The sequence below is a fragment of the Tursiops truncatus genome, chromosome 20 (assembly GCF_011762595.2).
Source record: "Tursiops truncatus isolate mTurTru1 chromosome 20, mTurTru1.mat.Y, whole genome shotgun sequence".
In the NCBI taxonomy this organism is placed as follows: Eukaryota; Metazoa; Chordata; class Mammalia; order Artiodactyla; family Delphinidae; genus Tursiops; species Tursiops truncatus.
The window spans coordinates 41,920,163-41,944,888 of record NC_047053.1 but is presented as its reverse complement, the minus strand read 5'-3'; the positions used below and the strand labels follow the sequence as shown (position 1 = coordinate 41,944,888).

At 36.8% G+C, this 24,726-nt stretch overlaps 1 protein-coding gene across 5 annotated transcripts in view; it reads left to right on the top strand.

Annotated features, from left to right (window-relative positions):
- NSF (N-ethylmaleimide sensitive factor, vesicle fusing ATPase) overlaps positions 1-24,726 on the top strand; it is a 156,167-nt gene that overhangs the window by 26,152 nt on the left and 105,289 nt on the right. For all 5 annotated transcript variants that reach the window (XR_012328416.1, XM_019944419.2, XM_019944417.2 and 2 more), the window contains exons 3-8: positions 565-664; positions 2,993-3,032; positions 17,835-18,001; positions 20,742-20,849; positions 21,322-21,397; positions 24,065-24,220. Coding sequence is in view for 4 of the 5 variants with exons in the window: in XM_019944419.2 (XP_019799978.1) it covers positions 565-664; positions 2,993-3,032; positions 17,835-18,001; positions 20,742-20,849; positions 21,322-21,397; positions 24,065-24,220 (647 nt within the window). In the remaining variant the exon portion in view is untranslated. The remainder of the gene's footprint in view (positions 1-564; positions 665-2,992; positions 3,033-17,834; positions 18,002-20,741; positions 20,850-21,321; positions 21,398-24,064; positions 24,221-24,726) is intronic.

The window sequence follows — 24,726 nt, the reverse complement described above, 5'->3', positions numbered from 1 at the left end:
TAAATATTGATATCTGTATGGAAGCTGATATATTTTGTGAAAATTTTTCATTTTTACCACCTTTTTAATATTACAGGCTGTTACTATTTCAACCTGTTGTGGGAATCTGCAAAGAGATTTAATGAATAGTCCTAAAAACTAACTTTTTTTTTGACTGCTATATCCTGGCTTTATTCTATCTTTGGTTCTCCTTCCTTTAGTCTAGTTAGAATGTGAAATAAGTCTCAGGAGAGGAAATTCATCTAATTTTTACTTAATATCAAGTAAATTACTGTCTTTAGTTTTATGTAAACTGGAAATGCAATGACGTTGAGGTTTTGGATGGTAGGTACTCTCTTGAACTTGGTCCTGATTCTGCTTGATGTCTGTTTGGCCTGAGGTGGTCCTTATTCCTGGAAAACGTTTTGAATTGCTGACAATTTTTGGAAATGAAATTTGTGGTCCTGTTTCTTCAGGACTCATATAATGCCATGTTTCCACCCAGTACTCATCAAACATCGTTTGTTGGAAATGAGCACTTTATTTCCTTTGATGTGGAGTATTGACTGTGTTTCTGTCCTTTAGGCACGTGATGGTTAGGACCTCCCCCAACCACAGGTACACGTTTACACTGAGGACCCACCCATCTGTGGTTCCAGGGAGCATTGCATTCAGCTTACCTCAGGTAACTCAGGAATTTATTCTCTTCTATTCTTGAAAGTCGTAGAAGAATCAATTCATTTAAAGCAAGCTGTGTCACACTGTAACTGTATTGATTCATATTGAGGAAAACCATCTAGGTATTATGTAAGGAATTAAAAGATATATTCTTAATTGCCAATTTTTACTGTGTCTACCTTTTATTGCCTTGACTTTTTCCCCCTAATTTAAAAGAATTCTGCAGTGATATCAACTATCAAAGTGTCAAGTTATTTTAATGTTAGCTCACGGGGTAACAGAAAATGTATAAAATATATAAAAATAGCATTTACTTCTAAAATTGACATCTAATAGTGATTTTAAAATGCAATGATGTTAGGCTAAAGAATATGATATGAGTAGCTGTTATCTCAAATTACAACCTAACTTGCTGGGCTTCTGTAATAAGTGAAAGGATTATGATTACATTTATAACCGTTGGTGGATTCTATGGAGGGGAAATTGCCTAGCACTATTGCAGGCACATAATATATAATGTAGGAGCATCACCAGTAGGAGTCTGTATCCTTTCCTCCCTTGTCACCTTACTCATGCTGCTGGTCCCCAGTCCTAAACGATGCAAATGCAACCTTTACCTCCTTGTAGTATGCTAATAAGCATTGATTTCTGCCCTCCCACACCTGGAGGTTTAGGGAAGGAGATCAAACACTTGTTAGGGAACTATTAAAGATCTCTTGAATCCCTCAAAAATTATGGGAAGTGTTCACTCACTGTTCCCTTTTTCTCTGTTCAGATGCCTCTCCAGTATCAGGACTACCTTTCGCATTTGCTTCTTATAGATCAAAGGTTTGGAATATTCTAGAGTTAACCAGCTTTTACAGAGCTGCATTTGAGATTCTGCTGGCCAGAAATGGGGTTTCTAACTATTTTTCCTTGTCTCTGTTTTAAAAAAATTTTCCCAACATTTACTCTAGGCCAAGTGCTATTCTAAGTGCTTTTGCCTGTGTTCACTCGTTTAATTCTCTTAACAACCCCAAATGATAGATACTGTTATTATCGTCCTTGAGACTGTCTCTGGGTGTAGAACCTAATTATGGCTGCTTTGTGACCCAAAGTCTGGGCTTAACCAGTATGCTACTAAATTTCCAGTTGGCCAGAAGTGGGATAGGGTACTACAGAAGAGAGAGGTGAAGGGTGGAGAGGTGGTAAGAAAGCTGGAAGGTAGAGCACTTGTTGCACATATTCAAAACGCAGCATCTTCTTAACTACCCACCACAAAATCCACAAAGTTCAGATGAGTAGACAAACTTTTGATTTCCAGTCAAAAATTATTTTTCTCACTGTTCTTTGGAGTTTTGTCAGTAACTGCTAATTTTGAATCTATACCAAGCCAGTCTTGAATTCCTGCCTGAACACAATCTGTCCTGCTTCCATACATTCTTGCCAGTCAGTACTGGGGAGAAGCTAAAGCCAAATGCCTGACACTCTTTTGGCTAGCACACAAAGAATAGTCATGACCATCTAATGATTTGAATCCCTGCTTGGGTTTCAGTATAGATTATCTGATAAGTTTTAATTTAGTTTTCATGAATTGAACGTCTTTCTTTTTGTGCTACTGTATCAAACAGTATAACTATCCACAGTACATTTAGAACGCTGGAATATCTGATACTATGAAGTCTTTCAGGAGCGTTATATTGTGCAAAGGAGCATCCTATTCAGTGGTGCCAGCTTTACTGTAAAAAGGCAAGCTTTATATGTTTTGAGGATAGATGTTCAGGCATAAATAAACTATAGCATATGTTTCCTAGGGTGGCTGTAACAAAGTACCACAAACTGGGTGGCTTAAAACAACAGAAATGTATTCTCTCACAGTTCTGAAGGCTGGAAGTGTGAAGTCAAGGTGTCAGCAGGGCCAGGCTCTCTCTGAAGGCACTAGGGAAAAAATCTGTTCCGTGCTTAGCTTCTGGTGTTGCGGACAGTCCTTGATGTTCATTGACTGGTAGATATATCACTTCAGTCTCTGCCTTCATTGTCACATGACTTTCTCCCCGTATGCTGTGTCCTTTTCTTATAAGGAAGCCATATTGGGTTAGGGTCTACCTTAATTCGATATGACCTCATCTTACCTTGATAATCATCTGCAAAGACCCTATTTCCAAATATGGTCACATTCACAGGTGTCGGGAGCTAAGACTTCAACATATTGTTTTGTGGGATACAATTCAACACTTAACAGCCATGTTTTGGTCTGGGAACGTGTTAATGAAATGCAAAGAAATCCTCTTTTCCTCATTTCTCTAATTTTGATTGATTTTGTGTTAAGTGTCTTTTTGTCTCTCTTATCTTACAGCGTAAATGGGCTGGACTTTCTATTGGGCAAGAAATAGAAGGTAGGTATATTTTTTAGCTACCTGAGGTAGATTTTCTTTATGATTTTCTCATAGTTATAGATATCTGTACAATTTTCTGTTACTTCTCAGGCCATTACACTTTCATCCATATTACAGTTAGGTCTATGAGAATGGAAAGTAAATAGTTATGGAACCTACCTCTTTATCTACTTGTTATTCTATCTGGAAATTACAGTCTAGTAGGGAAAGGAATATCCACATGTTCATACCTCACAGAAAATGTACAAGGTAAATTTGTGCACAAGTATTACCTTTAGCAGCTCTTTGTAAAAGTGCTAAGATGGAGCAGGAGTGGATGAATTGATTGGAAAATTAGCCAGAGAAATCTTTCTAGGCACTGGAATTTTGAGCATGATTATGAAGTAGGGGAAAAGCATGACATGATAGAGACAAGGAAGAAAGACTCTTAAGATGAGACATAACATAAATAAAAGGCATTGAGTTGGAAGCAAGCAAATCATAGGCAGTGCTCATAAGTATGTTTGTCTGACTGAAATGATTTGCCTGAATGGATTGTATTAAGTGATTAGAGTAGAGTGTGAAGTTAGTGGAGGGCCTAGAAGTACATACTGAGATTTTTGGATTTTACACAAAGACACTTAGAGCTCCTGAGAATTTCTGAACGAGCCCAACAAAATCCTACCTTTAGAAAAGAATTCTAGTATCATTGTGGAGTCTAGTGAGGAGTGAGGAGAATTCAGGAGTGAAGGAAAATAGCTGGGAGGTTATTTGACTTGCCTAGAATTAAGCTGAATAGGACTTGGTGAAATTATGGCTATGGAAAATTTTTTTAAAAGTCAAAGTTATGTTGAAGAGGAATAATTGGTATTACATGGTGATTCCATTTTACTGTATACTGAGATATGTTTCCTAATGTCTTTGTTTGGAAAGATAAATATGATTTAGGGTAAGGAGAAGAAAGGGTGACAATACTTAAGAAAACAATGCACTTTTTAAAATGAAATGTGTTATAAAGTCATCATAGTTCATTAGGGAAGGGCATGGAAGGCAACTTATGACTTCAGGGGGAAAAAAAGACTAAACCACTTGTGGTTTATAAACTAAGGAGCTAATAAGTAAAAACTGGGATTGTTAGTTAGGCATTGTGGCAAAGTTGGGAAAATGGAGTATGAGTCTTTTTGTCAGGTAATTTCATGTCAACTTAATGGGTTCAGTAGGGGGAGAAAAGAAAATGCAAGTGTGATTAAGTCAGCTTTTTTTTCTGCCAGCTTTTAAGACCTAAAAAAAAATCATATTTATGGAAATGTTACAAAAATAATACAGAGAATTCTTATGTACTACTTTTACCCAGATTCACTAATTGTCATTTTTTAAAATCATTTTTTCTCTCTGTCCTTACTCTCTCTCTCTCTCTCTCTACACACACACACACACACACACACACACACACACACACACACACACACACACACACACACACACACACACCTGCACACACCCATTTTTTTCCTGAACATTTGAGGTTACGTTGCAGAAATCATTCCTCTTTACCTCTAATACTTTAGTGTGTGTTTCTTAAGAAAAAAGATGTGCTCGTAATAGTGATCAAATTCAGGAAACTTTGAAACTTTAATCTATAGTTCATATTCCAATTTTGTTAATTGTCCCAATTATCTCCTTTATAGTATTTTTCCCCTTCAGTGTGGGATCCAGTTCAGGATCGTGTATTGCATTTAGTCATCATTTCTCTAATGTTCAGTTTTCTTTCCTTTCACGATGGTGACTTTTTTTTTTTTTTTTTTTGCGGTACGCGGGCCTCTCACTGTTGTGGCCCTCTCCCGTTGCGGAGCACAGGCTCCGGACGTGCAGGCTCAGCGGCCATGGCTCACGGGCCCAGCCGCTCCACGGCATGTGGGATCTTCCCGGACCGGGGCATGAACCCGTGTCCCCTGCATCGGCAGGCGGACTTTCAACCACTGTGCCACCAGGGAAGCCCGATGGTGACATTTTTGAAGAATACATTTGTATAACGGGGAGTTGTTGGTCGCAGGGTACAACGTTTCAGTTTTGCAAGATAAATTAGTTCTGGAGATCTAGTTACAGCGTGATGACAGTAGTTAACAATACTGTGTTGGATAGTTAAAATTTGCTAATAGGGTAGATTTAAGTGTTCTCATCACACACACACACACGCACATGGAAAGAAGATGGTTCATGTGCACTGAGGAGATATATTCTCTGTTATCAGCGTGTACTGTTTGCTGTGTATCCATAAGCTCTACTTTATTGATCTTGCTGTTTAGATCTTCTATATTCTTACTTATTTTTGGTCACTTGACCTGTCTTGCACTGAGAATGGTGTGTTAAAATCTACTATTATTAGTGTTTTTCTACTTTTCCTTGCATCTCCTGTCATTTCTACTTTACACAGTACTTTCTGTGTTATTTGGTATGTAGATATTCATAACTGTTATATTTTTATTGTGAATTATGCCTTTTTGCATTATAAAGTATCCTTTTTAATCTTGTTTAATGTGTTTTGAATTATATTTTGATATTAGGATCATAATCCCTGCTTTTTTATTGTTTTTAATTTGCTCAAAATACCTTTCCCCATCTCTTAACTTTTAGCCGTTTTGAATCACTGTTTTAGATGTGTCTGTTGTATACAACGTAGAGTTGGATTTTGCTTTATGAACTAATTTGAAGATCTTTTTCTTTTAATAGGTTTGTTAAGCCCATTCTCAGTTATTGATATGACTGCTTTGTTCTCTATTCCTTCATTTTTTATTTTTTATTTTTTTTGCGGTACGCGGGCCTCTCACTGCTGTGGCCTCTCCTGCTGCGGAGCACAGGCTCCAGACTCGCAGGCCCAGCGGCCATGGCTCACAGGCCTAGCTCCTCTGTGGCATGTGGGATCCTCCCTGACCGGGGCACGAACCTGTGTCCCCCACATCGGCAGGCGGACTCTCAACCACTGCGCCACCAGGGAAGCCCTCAATTCCTTCATTTTATGCTTTAGTTGTATTTATGTGGTGAGTCCTCTTTGCTATTTTTTTTATGTTTACTTTTAATTTTTTCTTATTAGTCATCCATTTTATACACATCAGTGTATACATGTCAATCCCAATCGCCCAATTCATCACACCACAACCCTCACCCCCTGCCGCTTCCCCCCTTGGTGTCCATACGTTTGTTCTCTACATCTGTGTCTCAGTTTCTGCTCTGCAAACTGGTTCATCTGTACCATTTTCTAGGTTCCACATATATGCGTTAATATACGATATTTGTTTTGCTCTTTCTGACTTAACTCTGTATGACAGTCTCCAGATGCATCCACATCTCTATAAATGACCCAATTCCTTTCCTTTTTATGGCTGAGTAATATTCCACTGTATATATGTACCATATTTTCTTTATCCATTCGTCTGTCAGTGGGCATTTAGGTTGCTTCCATGACCTGGCTATTGTAAATAGTGCTGTAAGGAAAATTGGGGTGCATGTGTCTTTTTGAGTTATGGTTTTCTCTGGGTATATGCCCAGTAGTGGGATTGCTGGGTCATATGGTAATTCTATTTTTAGTTTTTTAAGGAACCTCCATACTGTTCTCCATAGTGGCTGTATCAACTCACATTCCCACCAACAGTGTAAGAGGGTTCCTTTTTCTCCATACCCTCTCCAGCATTTGTTGTTTGTAGATTTTCTGATGATGCCCATACTAACTGGTGTGAGGTGATACCTCATTGTAGTTTTGATTTGCATTTCTCTAATACTTAGTGATGTGCTTCTTGGCCATCTGTATGTCTTCTTTGGAGAAATGTCTATTTAGGTCTTCTGCCCATTTTTGGATTGGGTTGTTTGTTTTTTTAATATTGAGCTGCATGAGCTGTTTATATATTTTGGAGATTAATCCTTTGTCTGATGATTCATTTGCAAATATTTTCTCCGATTCTGAGGGTTGTCTTTTCGTCTTGTTTATGGTTTCCTTTGCTGTGCAAAAGCTTTTAAGTTTCATTAGGTCCCATTTGTTTATTTTTGTTTTTATTTCCATTCCTCTAGGAGGTGGATCAAAAAAGATCTTGCTGTGATTTATGTCAAAGAGCGTTCTTCCTATGTTTTCCTCTGAGAGTTTTATAGTGTCCGGTCTTACATTTAGGTGTCTAATCCATTTTGAGTTTATTTTTGTGTATGGTGTTAGGGAGTGTTCTAATTTCATTCTTTTACATGTAGCTGTCCAGTTTTCCCAGCACCGCTTATTGAAGAGACTGTCTTTTCTCCATTGTATATCCTTTCCTCCTTTGTCATAGATTAGTTGCCCATAGGTGCGTGGGTTTATCTCTGGGCTTTCTGTCCTGTTCCATTGATCTATATTTCTGTTTTTGTGCCAGTACCATATTGTCTTGATTACTGTAGCTTTGTAGTATAGTCTGAAGTCAGGGAGTCTGATTCCTCCAGCTCCATTTTTTTCCCTCAAGACTGTTTTGGCTATTCGGGGTCTTCTGTGTCTCCATACAAATTTTAAGATTTTTTATTCTAGTTCTGTAAAAGAAGCCACTGGTAATTTGATAGGGATTGCATTGAATCTGTAGATTGCTTTGGGTAGTATGGTCATTTTCACAATATTGATTCTTCCAATCCAAGAACATGGTATATCTCTCCATCTGTTGATATCACCTTCAATTTCTTTCATCAGTGTCTCATAATTTTCTGCATTACAAGTCTTTTGTCTCCTTAGGTAGGTTTATTCCTAGGTATTTTATTCTTTTTATTGCATTGGTAAATGGAACTGTTTCCTTAATTTCTCTTTCAGATTTTTCATCATTAGTGTATAGGAATGCAAGAGATTTCTGTGCATTAATTTTGTATCCTGCAACCTTACCAAATTCATTGATTAGCTCTAGTAGTTTTCTGGTGGCATCTTTAGGATTCTCTATGTATAGTATCATGTCATCTGCACACAGTGACCGTTTTACTCTTATCCAATTTGTATTCCTTTTATTTATTTTTCTTCTCTGATTGCTGTGTCTAAGACTTCCAAAACTATGTTGAATAATAGTGGTGATAGTGGACATCCTTGTCTTGTTCCTGATCTTAGAGGAAATGCCTTCAGTTTTTCACCATTGAGAATGATGTTTGCTGCGGGTTTGTTGTATATGGCCTTTATGATGTTGAGGTAGGTTCCCTCTATGCCCACTTTCTGGAGAGTTTTTATTATAAATGGGTGTTGAATTTTGTCAAAAGCTTTTTCTGCATCTATTGAGATATGGTTTTTATCCTTGAATTTGTTAATATGGCATATCGCATTGATTGGTTTGTGTATATTGAAGATTCCTTGCATCCCTGGGATAAATCCACTTGATCATGGTGTATGATGCTTTTAATATGTTGTTGGATGCTGTTTGCTAGTATTTTGAGAATTTTAGCATCTATATTCATCAGTGATATTGGTCTGTAATTTTCTTTTTTTGTAGTATCTTTGTCTGGTTTTGGTATAAAGGTGATGGTGGCCTCGTAGAATGAGTTTGGGAGTTTTCCTTCCTCTGCAATGTTTTGGAAGAGTTTGAGAAGGATTGGTGTTAGCTATTCTCTACATGTTTGATAGAATTCACTTGTGAAGCCATCTGGTCCTGGATTTTTGTTTGTTGGAAGATTTTTAATCACAGTTTCAATTTCATTACTTGTGATTGGTCTGTTCATATTTTCTATTTTTTCCTGGTTCAGTCTTGGAAGGTTATACCTTTCTAAGAATTTGTCCATTTCTTCCAGGTTGTCCATTTTATTGGCATAAAGTTGCTTGTAGTAATCTCTTAGGATGCTTTGTATTTCTGCGGTGTCTGTTGTAACTTCTCCATTTTCATTTCTAATTTTATTGAATTGAGTCCTCTCCCTCTTTTTCTTGATGAGTCTGGCAAATGGTTTATCAGTTTTGTTTATCTTAAAGAACCAGCTTTTAGTTTTATTGATCTTTGCTATTGTTTTCTTTGTTTCTATTTCATTTATTTCTGCTCTGATCTTTGTGATTTCTTTCATTCTGCTAACTTTGGGTTTTGTTTGTTCTTTCTATAGTTCCTTAACGTGTAAGGTTAGATTGTTTATTTGAGATTTTTCTTGTTTCTTGAGGTAGGCTTGTATAGCTATAAACTTCCCTTAGAACTGCTTTTGCTGCATCCCATAGGTTTTGGATCATCGTGTTTTCATTGTCATTTGTCTCTAGGTATTTTTTGATTTCTTCAGTGTTCTCTTGGTTATTTAGTAACATATTGTTTAGCCACCATGTGTTTGTGTTTTTTACGTTTTATTCCCTGTAATTGATTTCTAATCTCATAGCATTGTGGTCAGAAAAGATGCTTGATATGATTTCAGTTTTCTTAAATTTACTGAGGCTTGATTTGTGACCAAAGTTGTGATCTATCCTGGAGAATGTTCCATGCGCACTTGAGAAGAAAGTATAATCTACTGTTTTTGGATGGAATGTCCTATAAATATTAAGTAAATCTATCTGGTCTATTGTGTCATTTAAAGCTTGTGTTTCCTTATTAATTTTCTGTTTGGATGATCTGTCCATTGGTGTAAGTGAGGTTTTAAAGTCCCCCACTGTTATTGTGTTAATGTCGAGTTCCTCTTTTAGATCTGTCAGCAGTTGCCTTATGTATTGAGGTTCTCCTATGTTGGGTGCATATATATTTATAATCGTTATATCTTCTTCTTGGATTGATCCCTTGATCATTATGTAGTGTCCTTCCTTGTCTCTTGTAACATTCTGTATTTTAAAGTCTATTTTATCTGATATGAATATTGCTACGCCAGCTTTCTTTTGATTTCCATTTGCATGGAATATCTTTTTCCATCCCCTCACTTTCAGTCTGTATGTGTCCCTAGGTCTGAAGTGGATCTCTTGTAGACAGCATATATATGGGTCTTGTTTTTGTATCCATCCAGCGAGCCTGTGTCTTTTGGTTGGAGCATTTAATCCATTCACGTTTAAGGTAATTATCAATATGTATGTTCCTATTAACATTTTTTTATTTGTTACGGGTTTGTTTTTGTAGGTCCTTTTCTTCTCTTGTGTTTCCCACTTAGAGAAGTTCCTTTAGCATTTGTTGTAGAGTTGGTTTGGTGGTGCTGAATTCTCTTAGCATTTGCTTGTCTGTAAAGCTTTTGATTTCTCTGTCAAAGCTGAATGAGATCCTTGCCAGGTAGAATAATCTTGGTTGTAGGTTCTTCCCTTTCATCACTTTAAATATATCATGCCACTCCCTTCTGGCTTGTAGAGTTTCTGCTGAGAAATCTGCTGTTAACTTTATGGGAATTCTCTTGTATGTTATTTGTTGTTTTTCCCTTGTTGCTTTCAATAATTTTTCTTTGTCTTTAATTTTTGTCAATTTGATTACTATGTGTCTTGGCGTGTTTCTCTTTGGGTTTTTCCTGCCTGGGACTCTCTGTGCTTCCTGGACTTGGGTGGCTATTTCCTTTCCCATGTTAGGGAAGTTTTCGACTATAATCTCTTCAAATATTTTCTCTGGCCCTTTCTCTCTCTCTTCTCCTTCTGGGACCCCTATAATGTGAATGTTGTTGCGTTTAATGTTGTCCCAGAGGTCTCTTAGGCTGTCTTTATTTCTTTTCATTCTTTTTTCTTTATTCTGTTCCGCAGCAATGGATTCCACCATTCTATCTTCCAGGTCACTTATCCATTCTTCTGCCTCAGTTATTCTGCTATTGATTCCTTCTAGTGTAGTTTTCATTTCAGTTATTGTATTGTTCATCTTTGTTTGTTTGTTCTGTAATTCTTCTAGGTCTTTGTTAAACATTTCTTGTATCTTCTCAATCTTTGCCTCCATTCTTTTTCCGAGGTTCTGGATCATCTTCACTATCATTATTCTGAATTCTTTTTCTGGGGTTTTATCTTGTTCCTTCATCTGGTCCATAGCCCTCTGCCTTTTAATCTTGTCTACCTTTCTGTGAATGTGGTTTTTGTTCCACCGCCTGCAAGATTGTAGTTCTTGCTTCTGCTCTCTGCCCTCTGGTGGATGAGGCTATCTAAGAGGCTTGTGGAAGTTTCCTGATGGGAGGGACTGGTGGTGAGTAGAGCTGGGTGTTGCTCTGGTGGGCAGAGCTCAGTAAAACCTTAATCCGCTTGTCTGCTGATGGTTGGGACTGGGTTCCCTCCCTGTTGGTTGTTTGGCCTGAGGCGACCCAAGACTGGAACCTACCCGGGCTCTTTGGTGGGGCTAATGGCAGACTCTGGGAGGGCTCACGCCAAGGAGTACTTCCCAGAACTTCTGCTTCCAGTGTCCTTGTCCTCACGGTGAGCCACAGCTGCCCCCTGCCTCTGCAGGAGACCCTCCAACACTAGCAGGTAGGTCTGGTTCTTTCTCCTATGAGGTCACTGCTCCTTCCCCTGGGTCCCGAGGTGCACACTAGTTTGTGCCCTCTAAGAGTGGAGTGTCTGTTTCCCCTAGTCCTGCCGAAGTCCTGCAGTCAAATCCCACTAGCCTTCAAAGTCTGATTCTCTAGGAATTCCTCCTCCTGTTGCCAAACCCCCAGGCTGTGAAGCCTGTTGTGTGGCTCAGAACCATCACTTCAGTGGCTGGACTTCTGTGGTATAAGTGTTCTTCAGTTTTTGAGTCACCCACCCAGCAGTTATGGGATTTGATTTTATTGTGATAGCACCCCTCCTACCGTCTCATTGTGACTTCTTCTTTGTCTTTGCATGTGGGGTATCTATTTTGGTGAGTTCCACTGTCTTCCTGTCAATGATTTTTCAGCAGTTAGTTGTGATTCTGGTGTTCTCGGAAGAGGGAGTGAGAGCATGTTCTTCTACTCCGCCATCTTGAACCAACCTCTTTGCTATTTTTTAAAATTTATTTTGGTATTTAAGAATGTTTACATTTTTGTTTTAGTGATTACATCTGCACTTATACCTCTCGTAGTGCCCTTAGTACTTCCTCTTTTTTTCCTTACTTAACCTTTTCAAAAAACTGTCCTGTCTGTTCTAAATGATATCCTTTGACTCTCATCTATTACCTATACAACAGTTAACTGTAATATTCTGCCTTCCCCTTTCTCCTCCCATTTTGTTAATTGTTTTCTTTTTTTTCAAGTTTTAAGTCTTCTCTTTTTTTTTCTACTGGAAGAAGCAAATTTTTAAAAATTGAAATATAATCGACATATTATATTAGTTCAGGTATACAACATAATGATTTGATATTTTGTATACATTGTGAAATGCTTACCACAATAAGTCTAGTTAACATCTGTCACCTTACATAGTTACAGCTTTTTTTTCTTGTGTTGAGAACTTGTAAGATCTTGTCTTTTAGCAACATTCAAATATGCAGTACAGTATCACTAATTATAGCGACCATGCTAGTTGATTTCTGTCTATAAGAGCATGGTATTTTCATGCTATTCTTCCACGTACGACCCCACACTTGTTTTAGCCTTAACTCTGCAATTAAATCTCTTAAATGATCATGATCAGTCCTTTTGCCAGTTTCTACTTAGTTGGATAAATTGAGTAGATCCCTCCAGGAAGTATATATGTGTACAGTGTTTACTAAGTTCTTGAATATTCAAACTGATTTTTTTTATACCTTTGATATCTTAAGGACAGCTTGGCTGGATATAAAATTCTTGGCTTGTTTTCTTCTCTTGAATTTCTTGAAAATAGTGCATCGCATTGCTTTGCTTTGTATGAAACTCTTGAGAAGGCTGATGCCAGTCTAAATTTCTTATCTTTATAAGGAATTTGATTTTTCTGCCTGGGAACGCTGAGGGTTTTTCTGTCTTTTAATTCTAATATCCTTAATTAGGATATTTCTTGGAATTGGTCATTTAGGATCAACAACCCAGGTATACAATGCTTTGTTTCAATATGTAGATTTAAGTTTTCTCTATTTCCAGAGAATTTTCTTAGATTATGGTTTTAAGTATTAGTTCTGGCCCAGTTGTTTTGATTTTCTTCTCAGGAGCTCCAATTATAAATGTATTTTAGGCCTTATCAGCCTGTCTTCCATTTCAACTACTTTCTCTCTGTTCTTTGCAAATTCTTTCTTTGCCTTATTTTTACTACCTTGGTTATTTTCCTGTCTTTATTCACTGCCTCTTATTAAATATTAATTTGAATCTGTTCTCCCATGGGCACTTTGTAATTTATTATTCACTTCTGAGTAGTTTGTCTTTTTCCTCAATTTCTTTCCTGTGTTTGATAAGCTGTCATTGCATTTCTTTTATTTGTCTATTTCTGGTCTTGGTTTTTAAACTTCTGATTTTAGGTGTTTTGTTATATGTCTGAATACTTATTTGAGGATACTTAATTTAGTTTAAAATGTTACATACATTTTCTATTTCATAGTTGATCTTTTTAGGGAAGATGCTTCATGAGCTGAAATGCTACAATATTTTGTTATTATATTTTCTTTACAGTAACTTTGTGGAGTTATTTTTTTCTGTTTCACATGATTTGTAGACAAAATTACTAGTGCAAGAGCATTCTTTTCTGTTAGTGCAGAGAAGTGCAGTTTCTTTAATAAGGAATAATGGTGAGGTGGAGGGGGAGGTAGAGAGGTTGGTTGGCATAGCTTATTTCTCTTTGGTTTCTGCATGATCCTTAATTTTCCTCTCTTACTGCCTTCTTCCCTTCATTGCCACATCTCAAAGGACACCATCCCTTCTCTATTTATCTGATTCTTTCCAGTGGTTCTTTGATGCTGCCACTTCCAGTACTACTTACTTTCAGGTCCTTTCCCTGTACCTGGAGTCATGGACTACCAAGTCCCAAACCTGTGTGTAGTGTTTTGGCTTTTGGTGTTGGACTTTCTCTTTCGAGGGGTGATTTTCTCTATATTTTCTCTATGTAGTGCTCTCCCTTCTCCTTTATTTCCTCAATGGGAGCTCTGTCTAATTTTGTTACATATTTCTCTACTTTCAAGTAATTTGAGTTTCATGGTATTCTCTGTCTCCAAGTAATGCTGAAGGTATGGACGTATGTAGCATTATTTGTTCACCTTTTTGTTTCCACGGGGTTTTAGGAAGATGTGTGGGAACGTTCAGATTCACATTCAGATCCTCTAGATCCAATGCTTTTGAAGATATTCAAAGATATATTAACTTTAAACTGGTTGAAAGAAAACAAATACTGAAAGCACTTGCTTGGAACACATTACGAGGTTTGTCTGTAGTCGAGATGCCTGAGAAGAGAAGTTGGTAAAGTGGAAGGAGAGAATATCTTGTTCCTCATTTAGGAACATGGCAACTTATACTCTTTTTTTTTCTGAGTTAGAGGGAACTTAAATATTGGGAATATCTTTATTTGGCCTTTTCTTTGCAGAAGTAGGATGAGAGAGAAAATTTTTTGACTTGGGGTGAAAATAAAGGAAATTACTTTAGATATAGGTAGCTGGTAGTTACATAATTAGTGCTTTCTAAACTTACCTCAGAGAAACACCTAGGGAGTTTGTTTTTTAAAAAAGAAAAAGATTCCCAGGCCCCTCCCTTGGGAAGTCTGATTCATGAATCTGTGTTTTTTTTTTTTTTGCGGTACGTGGGCCTCTCACTGTTGTGGCCTCTCCCGTTGCGGAGCACAGGCTTTGGACGCGCAGGCTCAGCAGCCATGGCTCACAGGCCCAGCCGCTCCGCGGCATGTGGGATCTTCCTGGACCGGGGCACGAACCCGCGTCCCCTGCATCGGCGGGCAGACTCTCAACCACTGCGCCACCAGGGAAGCCCCATGAATCTGTGTTTTTAACAATCACCCTTAAGTAGCTCTTAGCCACATTTTTGGAAACACTGACATAAGTAATTCCCTTAACTATCACTGCCTCACCTGAAGCATAGTGTGAAGCTGAGACAGTGGAGGAGTTTGGTGCCAAAGGGAAGTAGGTCAGTTCCTGAAGCCAGGGTTCCCTATTTGTGGACAGTGGCAGAAATAAAAATGAACACTTGTTAAATCTAATGAGAAAATGGGTGTGTAAGTAGCTTAGGTTTCGAATTTCCTTAAACTTTTCTAAATATAGAGTGGAGTGTGCGTAAATTTAACTTTTAATGCAGATAAATTCTGTTGTGAAGAAGTGAAAATTCAAGATGAAATGAGAAATGTGTTTTGTGGCCTGAATTGTGTTTAAAGCATTCTCCTGCTACCAGAAATGCTTATCTTGATTGTAAAGTCAGTTCTTTAAAAGGCAACTCAAACAGACCTAATGGGCAAAATTATAAAACTAAGTGTTCAGGTGGGACTAAGGTGGAGTAAGCATGAGGCAAGGAAGGATTTGGGGCCCTGAGTGATGTCATGATGTAGCATAAAGATAGAAAGCTGGTTCAGTGTAAGTAGAGATGTAGGCAAAGAAAGGGTAGGAAGTTGGTATGAAGGGGAGTGCTAATTCAAAGATTCTGAACAGGAGTTCTGTCTGCAAGGAGACTTTTTTTTTAGTCAAGTCAATGATTTTAGTCCTCAGACTAAATCTTCTTAGAAGAATCATTGTCTTCTTTCCATCTGGAAATGCCATATTCTAAGTACTGCAGACTGATGTTCAATTAGCGCATGTTTTTTGCCCATTACCTGTCTTTGTAATGTCTGTTTATTCAAAGAATTGGCTATAATTCTTTTGTTTATAAAAATATTTTTTATTAGTCTGACATTAAAATGCTATTAATCATAAAATAAGAAAACATTCTCAACCTTCTGGCCCTTTGCTTCTGGTTGAAACCTTCAGGGCATCTGTCCCTTTGGGGCTGATGATGGTGCTGGCCATGGTGCTGCCTATGAAACTGTCCATGGTACTGTTCTAGCATTTGAAATTATAACAGTTTGGTCTTTTCTGTTGAGGAACATTGACCTTAAATTAAAATGCATTTGAAAACTATAGTCAGTGATGATGATATTTTAATACACTTATTCAAAGTTCTTGATATAAGGATGATGTACACATGTATATATACACGTGTATAAATGCATATATGTATATATATGCATACATATATATGCATTATGACATTATGGAATTGTTTTGGAGTCTTTAATGCACAAAATGGTATTATATTGTGCACATCTTTCTGAAGTGTACTTTTTTCACTCAATATTATGTTTTAATGGACCATCTGTGTTTATTAAATATACATCAAGTTTTAATTTTAATTGCTATACATTATTCCACATTATGAATATGCCACATTTTATTAATCATTTCCCTACTGATCAGCATTTTTTAAGTGTTTGACTATTAGAAATAATGCTGCAGTGAACCTCCCTATAAATCTCTTTTTTTTTTTTTTTTGCGGTACGCGGGCCTCTCACTGTTGTGGCCTCTCCCGTTGCGGAGCACAGGCTCCGGACGCGCAGGCTCAGCGGCCGTGGCTCATGGGCCCAGCCGCTCCGCGGCATATGGGATCCTCCTGGACCGGGGCACGAACCCATGTCCCCTGCATCGGCAGGCGGACTCTTAACCACTGCGCCACCAGGGAAGCCCTATAAATCTCTTTTTAGACAAATGTTCAAGAGTCTTTCTGGGATAGACACCCAGAAATGGAATTGCTGAATCAACTTATTCCTTTTCACATTATTTCATCCCATAAATATCTTCATTATTTGGGAAATAACTAAGCTCTCTTGCTTATGAAAGGTACTCAGAATGTAACCTGTACTTTCTAGGAAATGTTAAAGAACAAAACACCCAGAAGTGGAGGTCAGAGAGTATTCTGAAACTTTCAGCTGAGATTTGAACTTATTCTTCAATCTTCGGTGAATTTCCCAACCCTCACCCTGGCTTTCTTTGTTATTTTGCTTTTGAAATGTTTATCTTTAAAATATGTGTGTCTCCTTTATTATGGCAAACTAAAATATAAAAATATGATTACTCAAGCAATTTCATTCAGAGGATTTACAGAAAATCCTTTTACATTCTTCAAGTGGCTAGACTGTAAGAGATAAGTTTAGAACAGAAATTGAGTATGAAAGGACCATAAAGATTTATCTAGGCAGTCTTATTTTACCGACAAATCAAGGCACAGAAGAGTCTTCTAGTTACTAACAGACTCTGTTGAAGCACACAGACTCCAAAGTCCCTTTGTCTTGCCTCCTTTGTTATTAGCATGGAGACGATAGGTATTTTGCTGCTGTTGTTTCATTTAAACAGTTCATGACTATATTAAGCATCCTACAGGCACTGTTGGGTGCTGTTAATACAAAGAAGAGCTAAAAACCTGGCCTTTGTCCTGTTATACATGTAGAACTTACTGTAGTTCCCTGCATATCATAGGTGCTCAGTAAATATTTCTGTAGTATTAAAAAAAGAAATGTTACACTCTGTTGCTCTGGAGGAAATCCCTCTAGTAAACATTTTTTTTTCCTCAAGGTTTTTGTGTGTGTGTGTGTCCTACATTCTAATTTGTTAGGGCAAAAGAGCTCACACACCTCTCACCTTAGCTCTTCCTTGTGTCAAACAAAAATCTTGTTTGGAAACAGTATGTTATGCCAACTCCACTGGGACTTCCCACTGTCATTTTGTCCTTTGTTTAATGAGAAGGAGGAAGATGCAGAGGCTGTGTAGGGAGGGCTGTGATTTCCCTAGAAGAGTCAGGTGAGGGGTAGAAGTATAGGACAGTGCTGTTCAGTATGTTCTAATTAAGTCAGAGGGAAGAACATCTCTAGTGTTTATTCTTATTTTAAAAAAATCTGTGCTTATGTGTCTCTCCAGTGAAGGCCATGTAAAATCCCCTTTTGGTCAAGTTCTGTTATAATTCATTTATATGAAACTTTTAGTTACTTGAAGCACAGCAAGTATTTGGTGTCTCTGTGATTTAAAAAATGCTTCTTTTTTTCTCTAGTGTTCTTATATACATTTGACAAAGCCAAACAATGTATTGGCACAATGACCATCGAAATTGATTTCCTGCAGAAAAAAAGTATCGACTCTAACCCTTATGATACTGACAAGATGGCCGCAGAATTTATTCAGCAGTTCAACAACCAGGCATTCTCAGTGGGACAACAGGTAGTTTTAAATTTTCTTTCATTTCTAGAAATTCTAATCTCTGCAGTTGTGGAAAATTAATTCTGTTTTTTAAAAACTGAGAGGAGCTTTGCATGTGAACAGCTATATCTAAGATGAATGATAAAAAGTGAGGGAAATATGTTTGCTGAACCTCTAGCAGTCTGTTCAGAAAAATTCTAAAGTAGCTTTTAGGTTACAGTGTCATATATAATTACAGCAGCTTTTCCTTCTGTAAATTTGGAAATACTATAGACATACATGTCTCAAATTTCTTCTTATTGTGGGACATTTGTCTCTGGATGTCTTTCTCTTTTACTGATATATTTCTGTAGAAAAGTAATTCTTAACTTTTTTGATTATGAACTTCTTTGAGAATCTTAAGAAAATTGTGTGTGTGTGTATGTATATGTGTATATATATATATACTTAGTTTTTTTCATGGAGCTTTTGAAACCCAGATTTTCTTTTCTTGAAAATGATATTTACATTGCTCCCTTTTTTTGGACTTCAGTTAATATCATATTGTTTAACCTCCTAGGAAGAAATTCTGTTCTTTTAAAATTTTAGTTAAAAAATGTATGAGTTCATAAATTGCTCTTTGTACACATAAATAATCATTGCTCTTTTGACCTCACCATTACATTTGTCTCGTTTTCTATGACTTTTCTTAATCATTCCTAATTCCTTCCTCCTCCCATAGCTTAGTAGCAGCTGTTCTCAAACTGTGGTCCAGAGACCTGTGGGGGTCCCTGAGGCCCTTTCAAGGGGTTTGCGAAGTCAAAACTATTTTCACAATAATATCAAGACTTTATGTGCCCTTTTCCTCTTATTCTCTCACAAGTCTACAGTGGAGTGTTGTAGACTGTGTGATGGGTATAGCATAGCACACTGACGGCTGAAGCAGACATGAGTGTCCATCAGTCTTCCATTAAGCAAGAAATTAAAGAGATTCACGAAAATGTCACAGTGCCACTCTTCCCATTTATATTTTTTATTTTGGAAAATGGAGGGATTTTTTTTAACAAATTAAAAATATGTTATTAACACATAATGTACTTAATTGTTTTTTGAAAAATAAGTTTCTTGTTCTAATTTCTAATACAGTGACTATCAAGAGATATAATCCATATAAACAAAATTTTGGGGGTCCTCAAAAATGTTTAGGCTTATATATAAAAGGATCCTGAGACCAAAAAGTTTGAGAATCCCAGCTTATAGAATTCTGATCTGTAACGAGTTATGTAGACTGTCTCTGCGTCTCTCACGTGGGAAGGTCTGTAAGATGGGGAATGAGAAAAGTGGTAGAAGGAAAGACCTGTGGGAGTGAATGGAGTGTCATTAGCTGGAGAAATGAGACTCTAATGATTTGAGAGTACATACATACATACACCATACATCATAATATCAAACTTTTACAAGTGTAAACTCAATTACTGGTAGACAGGAAAAGGATGTAGAGCATTTATTATTGTTTTTTAAAAGTACTAGAATTGGAATGAATCTCAGAGGTTATCTTGTCTAACCTCATTTTGCAAATGAGGAATTTTATTTAGGTCCAGCGAAAGTCCATGACCTTCTCAGCCAGGGTTGTAGCTGAGACAAGAACCTATTCGTCAGTTGATCAATTAATTAATTAAATGCTTATTGAACACCCAGTATGTGTTCAATACATACTATTTTAGTATCCCGGTGGATCTGCAGTGAACAAAATAAACAGAATTCCTACCCTCATAGAGCTTACTTTCTAGTTGGGAAAGACAGAGAATAAGAAATGCCACGTACTGTTTAGTACTTTGATGTCAGTAAAATGGGATGATGCACTGGAGAGCCACTGGGCTGCTACTTTGGATTAGATGGATTGAGGAGGCTCCCCAGGATGGCAGAGATTAGCTGATAATTTGTTGACTTACCCGTCCATTGTTTTGGGGGCTTTTCCGTAGTCCTTCTGGATTCCTACACTTTCTGACTGATAGTTGTGCTCAAATTGCCTGACTAAACTTCATTGTTTTTACCTTCTCCTTTAGCTTTTGTATTTTAATAGAAAATGCTTTGGTATTTGTAATAATTTAAAACCCAGTAACATGCAGATGTCTATAAACCCATGAAACAAAATCCTCCATAATACAGAGAAGAAGTAAACATCTTACTTCAAATCATTTTTCTTAGTATTTATTCTCATTCGTAGTAATTAGTAGTGGCAGGATTGACAGTCAGCTTTGTTTATTATATTTTTGTTATATGCCGGTACCTAGAAGAGGGCCTAGCTTGTAGAAGGTACTCAATAAATATTTGGTGAATGAATGACCATTCAGAAGCTGTCTCTGCACTCGAATAGCAGGCACTTTGTATTGGTTGTAGAAAAGCATTATTTTAGAGTCACACACCCAGGCTTACATCCTGGCACTGTCGTTTACTGTGACTCTAGGTCCCATTGTTTAGCCCCTCTCTGGATCTCAGCTTCCTTCCTAGTAAAACTGAGGAATACTTTCTGTTTGCAAGAGACTTTGTGAGTATTAGTTACACAACCTCCTGTAATGTTTGTTTGGCACACAGCAGATACTCAATAAATGTTAGTTGGTTATGGTAACGAGTGGTTACCTCTCATTGGTTATGTGGGTAGTTTGCTCGTGGTGATATACAAGAGAAAGCTGCTTGCCTGCATTTGGAAAACATTGATGATGATGTGAGAATCAAGCCATTGAATCGTGAAGTGATTTTTCTCCCCTTCTTTTCTACATAGCTTGTGTTTAGCTTCAATGAAAAGCTTTTTGGCTTACTGGTAAAAGACATTGAAGCCATGGATCCTAGCATCCTGAAGGGAGAGCCTGCGACAGGTAAAAGACAAAAGGTATGTTTTATTTTTAATAATCTTTATGATGTGCATTATGCAAGTTAATATAATTTTCCTAGCCATTCTCTCCCGCAGTGATTTCTTTTATATTATGCGCTCTTTCTTTTAAGATAGTAGGGGAAAAAATTGCTTTTCTAGCCAGCATATTTATTAAAATATAGTGTAAAATATACTTATTTGCAGATCTAATAGTAATTTGAAATTTGTATATATACTTGTAATTCTGGTTGAATGCAAGTGATATTTATTGTAAATAAATAATAAGACAGGTGTTATCAAAAATATATGTGTTGAAATAAAATAGGAATAATAGAAGGTAGTTATGACAGAAATAAATGTAACTTAGCTGATAGTTTGGAAGATTTACTTTGCTCAGAGAGACCTCATTTCCCCTTTGTTTTCTGCCTTGCTTTGAGAAGTCCAGAAGTCTGCTATTAGACTAACTACTAATTACTGTCTTTCTATACAGATTGAAGTAGGACTGGTTGTTGGAAACAGTCAAGTTGCATTTGAAAAAGCAGAAAATTCATCACTCAATCTTATTGGTAAGATTTACAGTTTTTAGAAGATTCTGAGTAAAGTGGGACTATCTCTGTTATGTGACTCAACTACAGTGATTTTTAAGCAGGGAAGGAGAATAGGGACACCTCCCTTGAGAAGGCTTATCACAAAATCATGGAGTGTCATATCTGTCAAATGTGATGATGTAGAAAAGAATTTAAAACCTTCACTAGGTCAGTGTTGTCCAATAGAAATATAATGTGAGCCATGTATGTCATTTTTAATTTCCTAGTAACTACATTAAAAATAAGGGAAAAGATACAGATAAAATTAATTTTTAAACTTTTAATATTGAGGTAAGTTCAGGCTTACAGAGGTTCCATAAAAAATAGTTCAGAAAGTTCCTGTATACCCTTCACCAGCTTCCTCTGATGTTAGATCTTTTTATTTTATTTTATTTTATTTTATTTTATTTTATTTTATTTTGGCTGCATTGGGTCTTCGTTGCTGCGCACAGGCTTTCTCTAGTTGCGGCGAGCGGGGGCTACTCTTCGTTGCAGTGAGCGGGCTTCTCATTGTGGTGGCTTCTCTCGTTGTGGAACGTGAGCTCTAGGCGGATGGGCTTCAGTAGCTGCAGCACGTGGGCTCAGTAGTTGTGGCTCACGGACTCTAGAGTGCAGGCTCAGTAGTTGTGGCACACAGGCTTAGTTGCTCTGGGGCATGTGGGATCTTCCCGGACCAGGGATCGAACCCGTGTCCCCTACATTGGCAGGCGGATTCTCAACCACTGTGCCACCAGGGAAGCCCCTGATGTTAGATCTTAAATAACCATAGTACAGCTACCAAAACTAAATTAACGTGGTTCCATTGCTACTAACCAAACTACAGACTTTATTTGGATTTCACCAGTTTTTTCATTATGTTCTTTTTCTGTTCCAGGATCTAACTCGGGATTCCACATTGCGTTTAGTGGGTTAGTTTCCATAGTCTTCTCCAGTCTCTGACAGTTCCTCAGTCTTTCATTGTCTTTCACGACCTTGAGAGCTGGTCACTTATTTTGTAGGATGTCCCTCAGCTGGTTGTGTGTTAAATGTAGTACTAGCATCACATCCGTTACTGATTGAGTTAAATGATGAATGTACAGGTAAAGAGCATCTTTCCAACAGATTCATAGTTCAGTCCTACTCTTGTACGTTAGCCCTACTTTTATTATATTAAAATAATGAAGATCTCTAAAAATAGTAACTCACCAGAATAATGATGCTGTTAATTATGTAGTAATTCTTATTTTTGGTTGACTTAACTATGTGATGTCTAACCCAGTACAAGGTAGATGATTTTCAGTGGTTGCACACCATTATATCCAAAGTCATTTAACTTCGAATATGTGGCCTTTCTCTTGATCCATAAATTATCATTCCTCCCTTACTGTTTTTTCTTAATTATAAAATAAAATATTTAGCTCATGAAATGTGGATACTCAAAAATAACACACTCTAAAATTTTTAAAGTTGATTATATTTTCATACTGTTTTATAATTTGTTCTTTTTTGCTTAACATATTTCAAGCATCTTAATAAATACACTTCTACAATATAATTTTTAATGACTATACATATTGTTTCATGGATGTAGGATATATCATAATCTCCTATTATTGATCCAATACATTTCTGGAGTGATTTCTTTGTATATCATATTCTGTACACATTTCGTTAAGGTATATTATCCCAAGAGAGTCGCATGACTTTCGTACAATGTGGATATTTCTAAGTAATTCATGCAAAGGTGTAATTGATAATTTTTTTTCCATTGGAAAGTAAAATTGTGTAGTGATTTAACATGCAGGAAATTTGACCACAAGAGGGCAGTAGAGTGTAAGAAAAATATTTTTGATAGCTTCATAAAGGAAATGTTTAAGTCCACAAAACTAACCATACAAATAGCATCTAGGGTAAACTTTTTCTAATGTGACCTTTTATCCCCTAATTTAAAAAAAACTATAATATTTCTTTCTTTTGTTTATAGTGGAATGTACTAAGGCACTTTTATTCTTTGTGTTTGAGATAGTTAATGTGGTTCTCTTGAGTTACTTTAGGGGGCACTATGACATTTAAGTTAGAAAATTTTCATTTGCGAAAGAATTTGAAAACATGAATTTTGAAATCATGAAAGACTTTAGGATGATTTCAGACTTTTGTGTGCAAATGAAGAAAAAGCAAAAATAAGGCATCAAACTTAGTGCATCTTTTCAGACTGAGGGGTTATATTCCCAATTATATACTTAGTCTAGATAAATATATGTATCTTAAAATCTTGCTCTAGGAGCCTTGAGGGACTGCTAGATTTCATTTGCATTTCTGGCAACTAGTGTTTTCTTCATCAGACATGCACATGGTTGATTTCTTCTAATCAACCAAGTTAGTTAACTTGGTTAGGATTAGAGGTTAATAAGACCAGACTCCACGGATTGACTACAGCATGAGTTTAGCTAGTCATTTTGAAAGTGTTTTACTGACCCTAAATGGGGACCAGACAAAGTAGTGAATATAGCAAAACTCATCCTTCTTAGAAATCAGCTAAGAGCATGTTGTTCATCTTTGTATAAGGGTAGCTTTTCTTTATTCACTGAGGATACCCAGGGAGTTCTATCTTTTTACATTTAGTGATGAAGTTCTTGTCTCACATTTGATTATCTTTGTTTGACATAGGCAAAGCTAAAACCAAGGAAAATCGCCAGTCTATTATCAATCCTGACTGGAACTTTGAAAAAATGGGAATAGGAGGTCTGGACAAGGAATTCTCAGATATTTTTCGACGAGCGTTTGCTTCCCGGGTATTTCCTCCAGAGATTGTGGAGCAGATGGGTGAGTTTAAAAAGGAAATTTTGATAAAATCTTGTATTGTTTTTTTAAAAAATGGATGTGATAGTCTCTTTTCAGTAATGTTTTGAAATTATTTTTCAGACCCGACAAAGTATTTTTAACTTAAAAAAAAAAGTTAAAAAAAAAAAACTTTGAAGTATTAGGATTTTTTAAATTACATTTTAATTTTATGGGGAAATCATAGAAATATTTGTGGTTGCTTGATTTTATGTATTCAAGTATGTTTTTCTATAGGACATATTTATAAATTTCATTTTATTTATATATTTATGAATCTTTTAATAGGTCATATTTAGAGATTTCATCTGACTGTAAAGATTCACTAGAGGTCAGATTTACCCTGCTGAATAGTCATTACCGATTAGACTATGGGCATTGTTCTAATATTAGCTGTTGTTTCTTCTTATTGTACTGTTTTATTATCCAGTTGGTGCATCTTCATACCTAGTAAATGGATACTTGACATGTTTTAAATTTGTGCAAAAGGA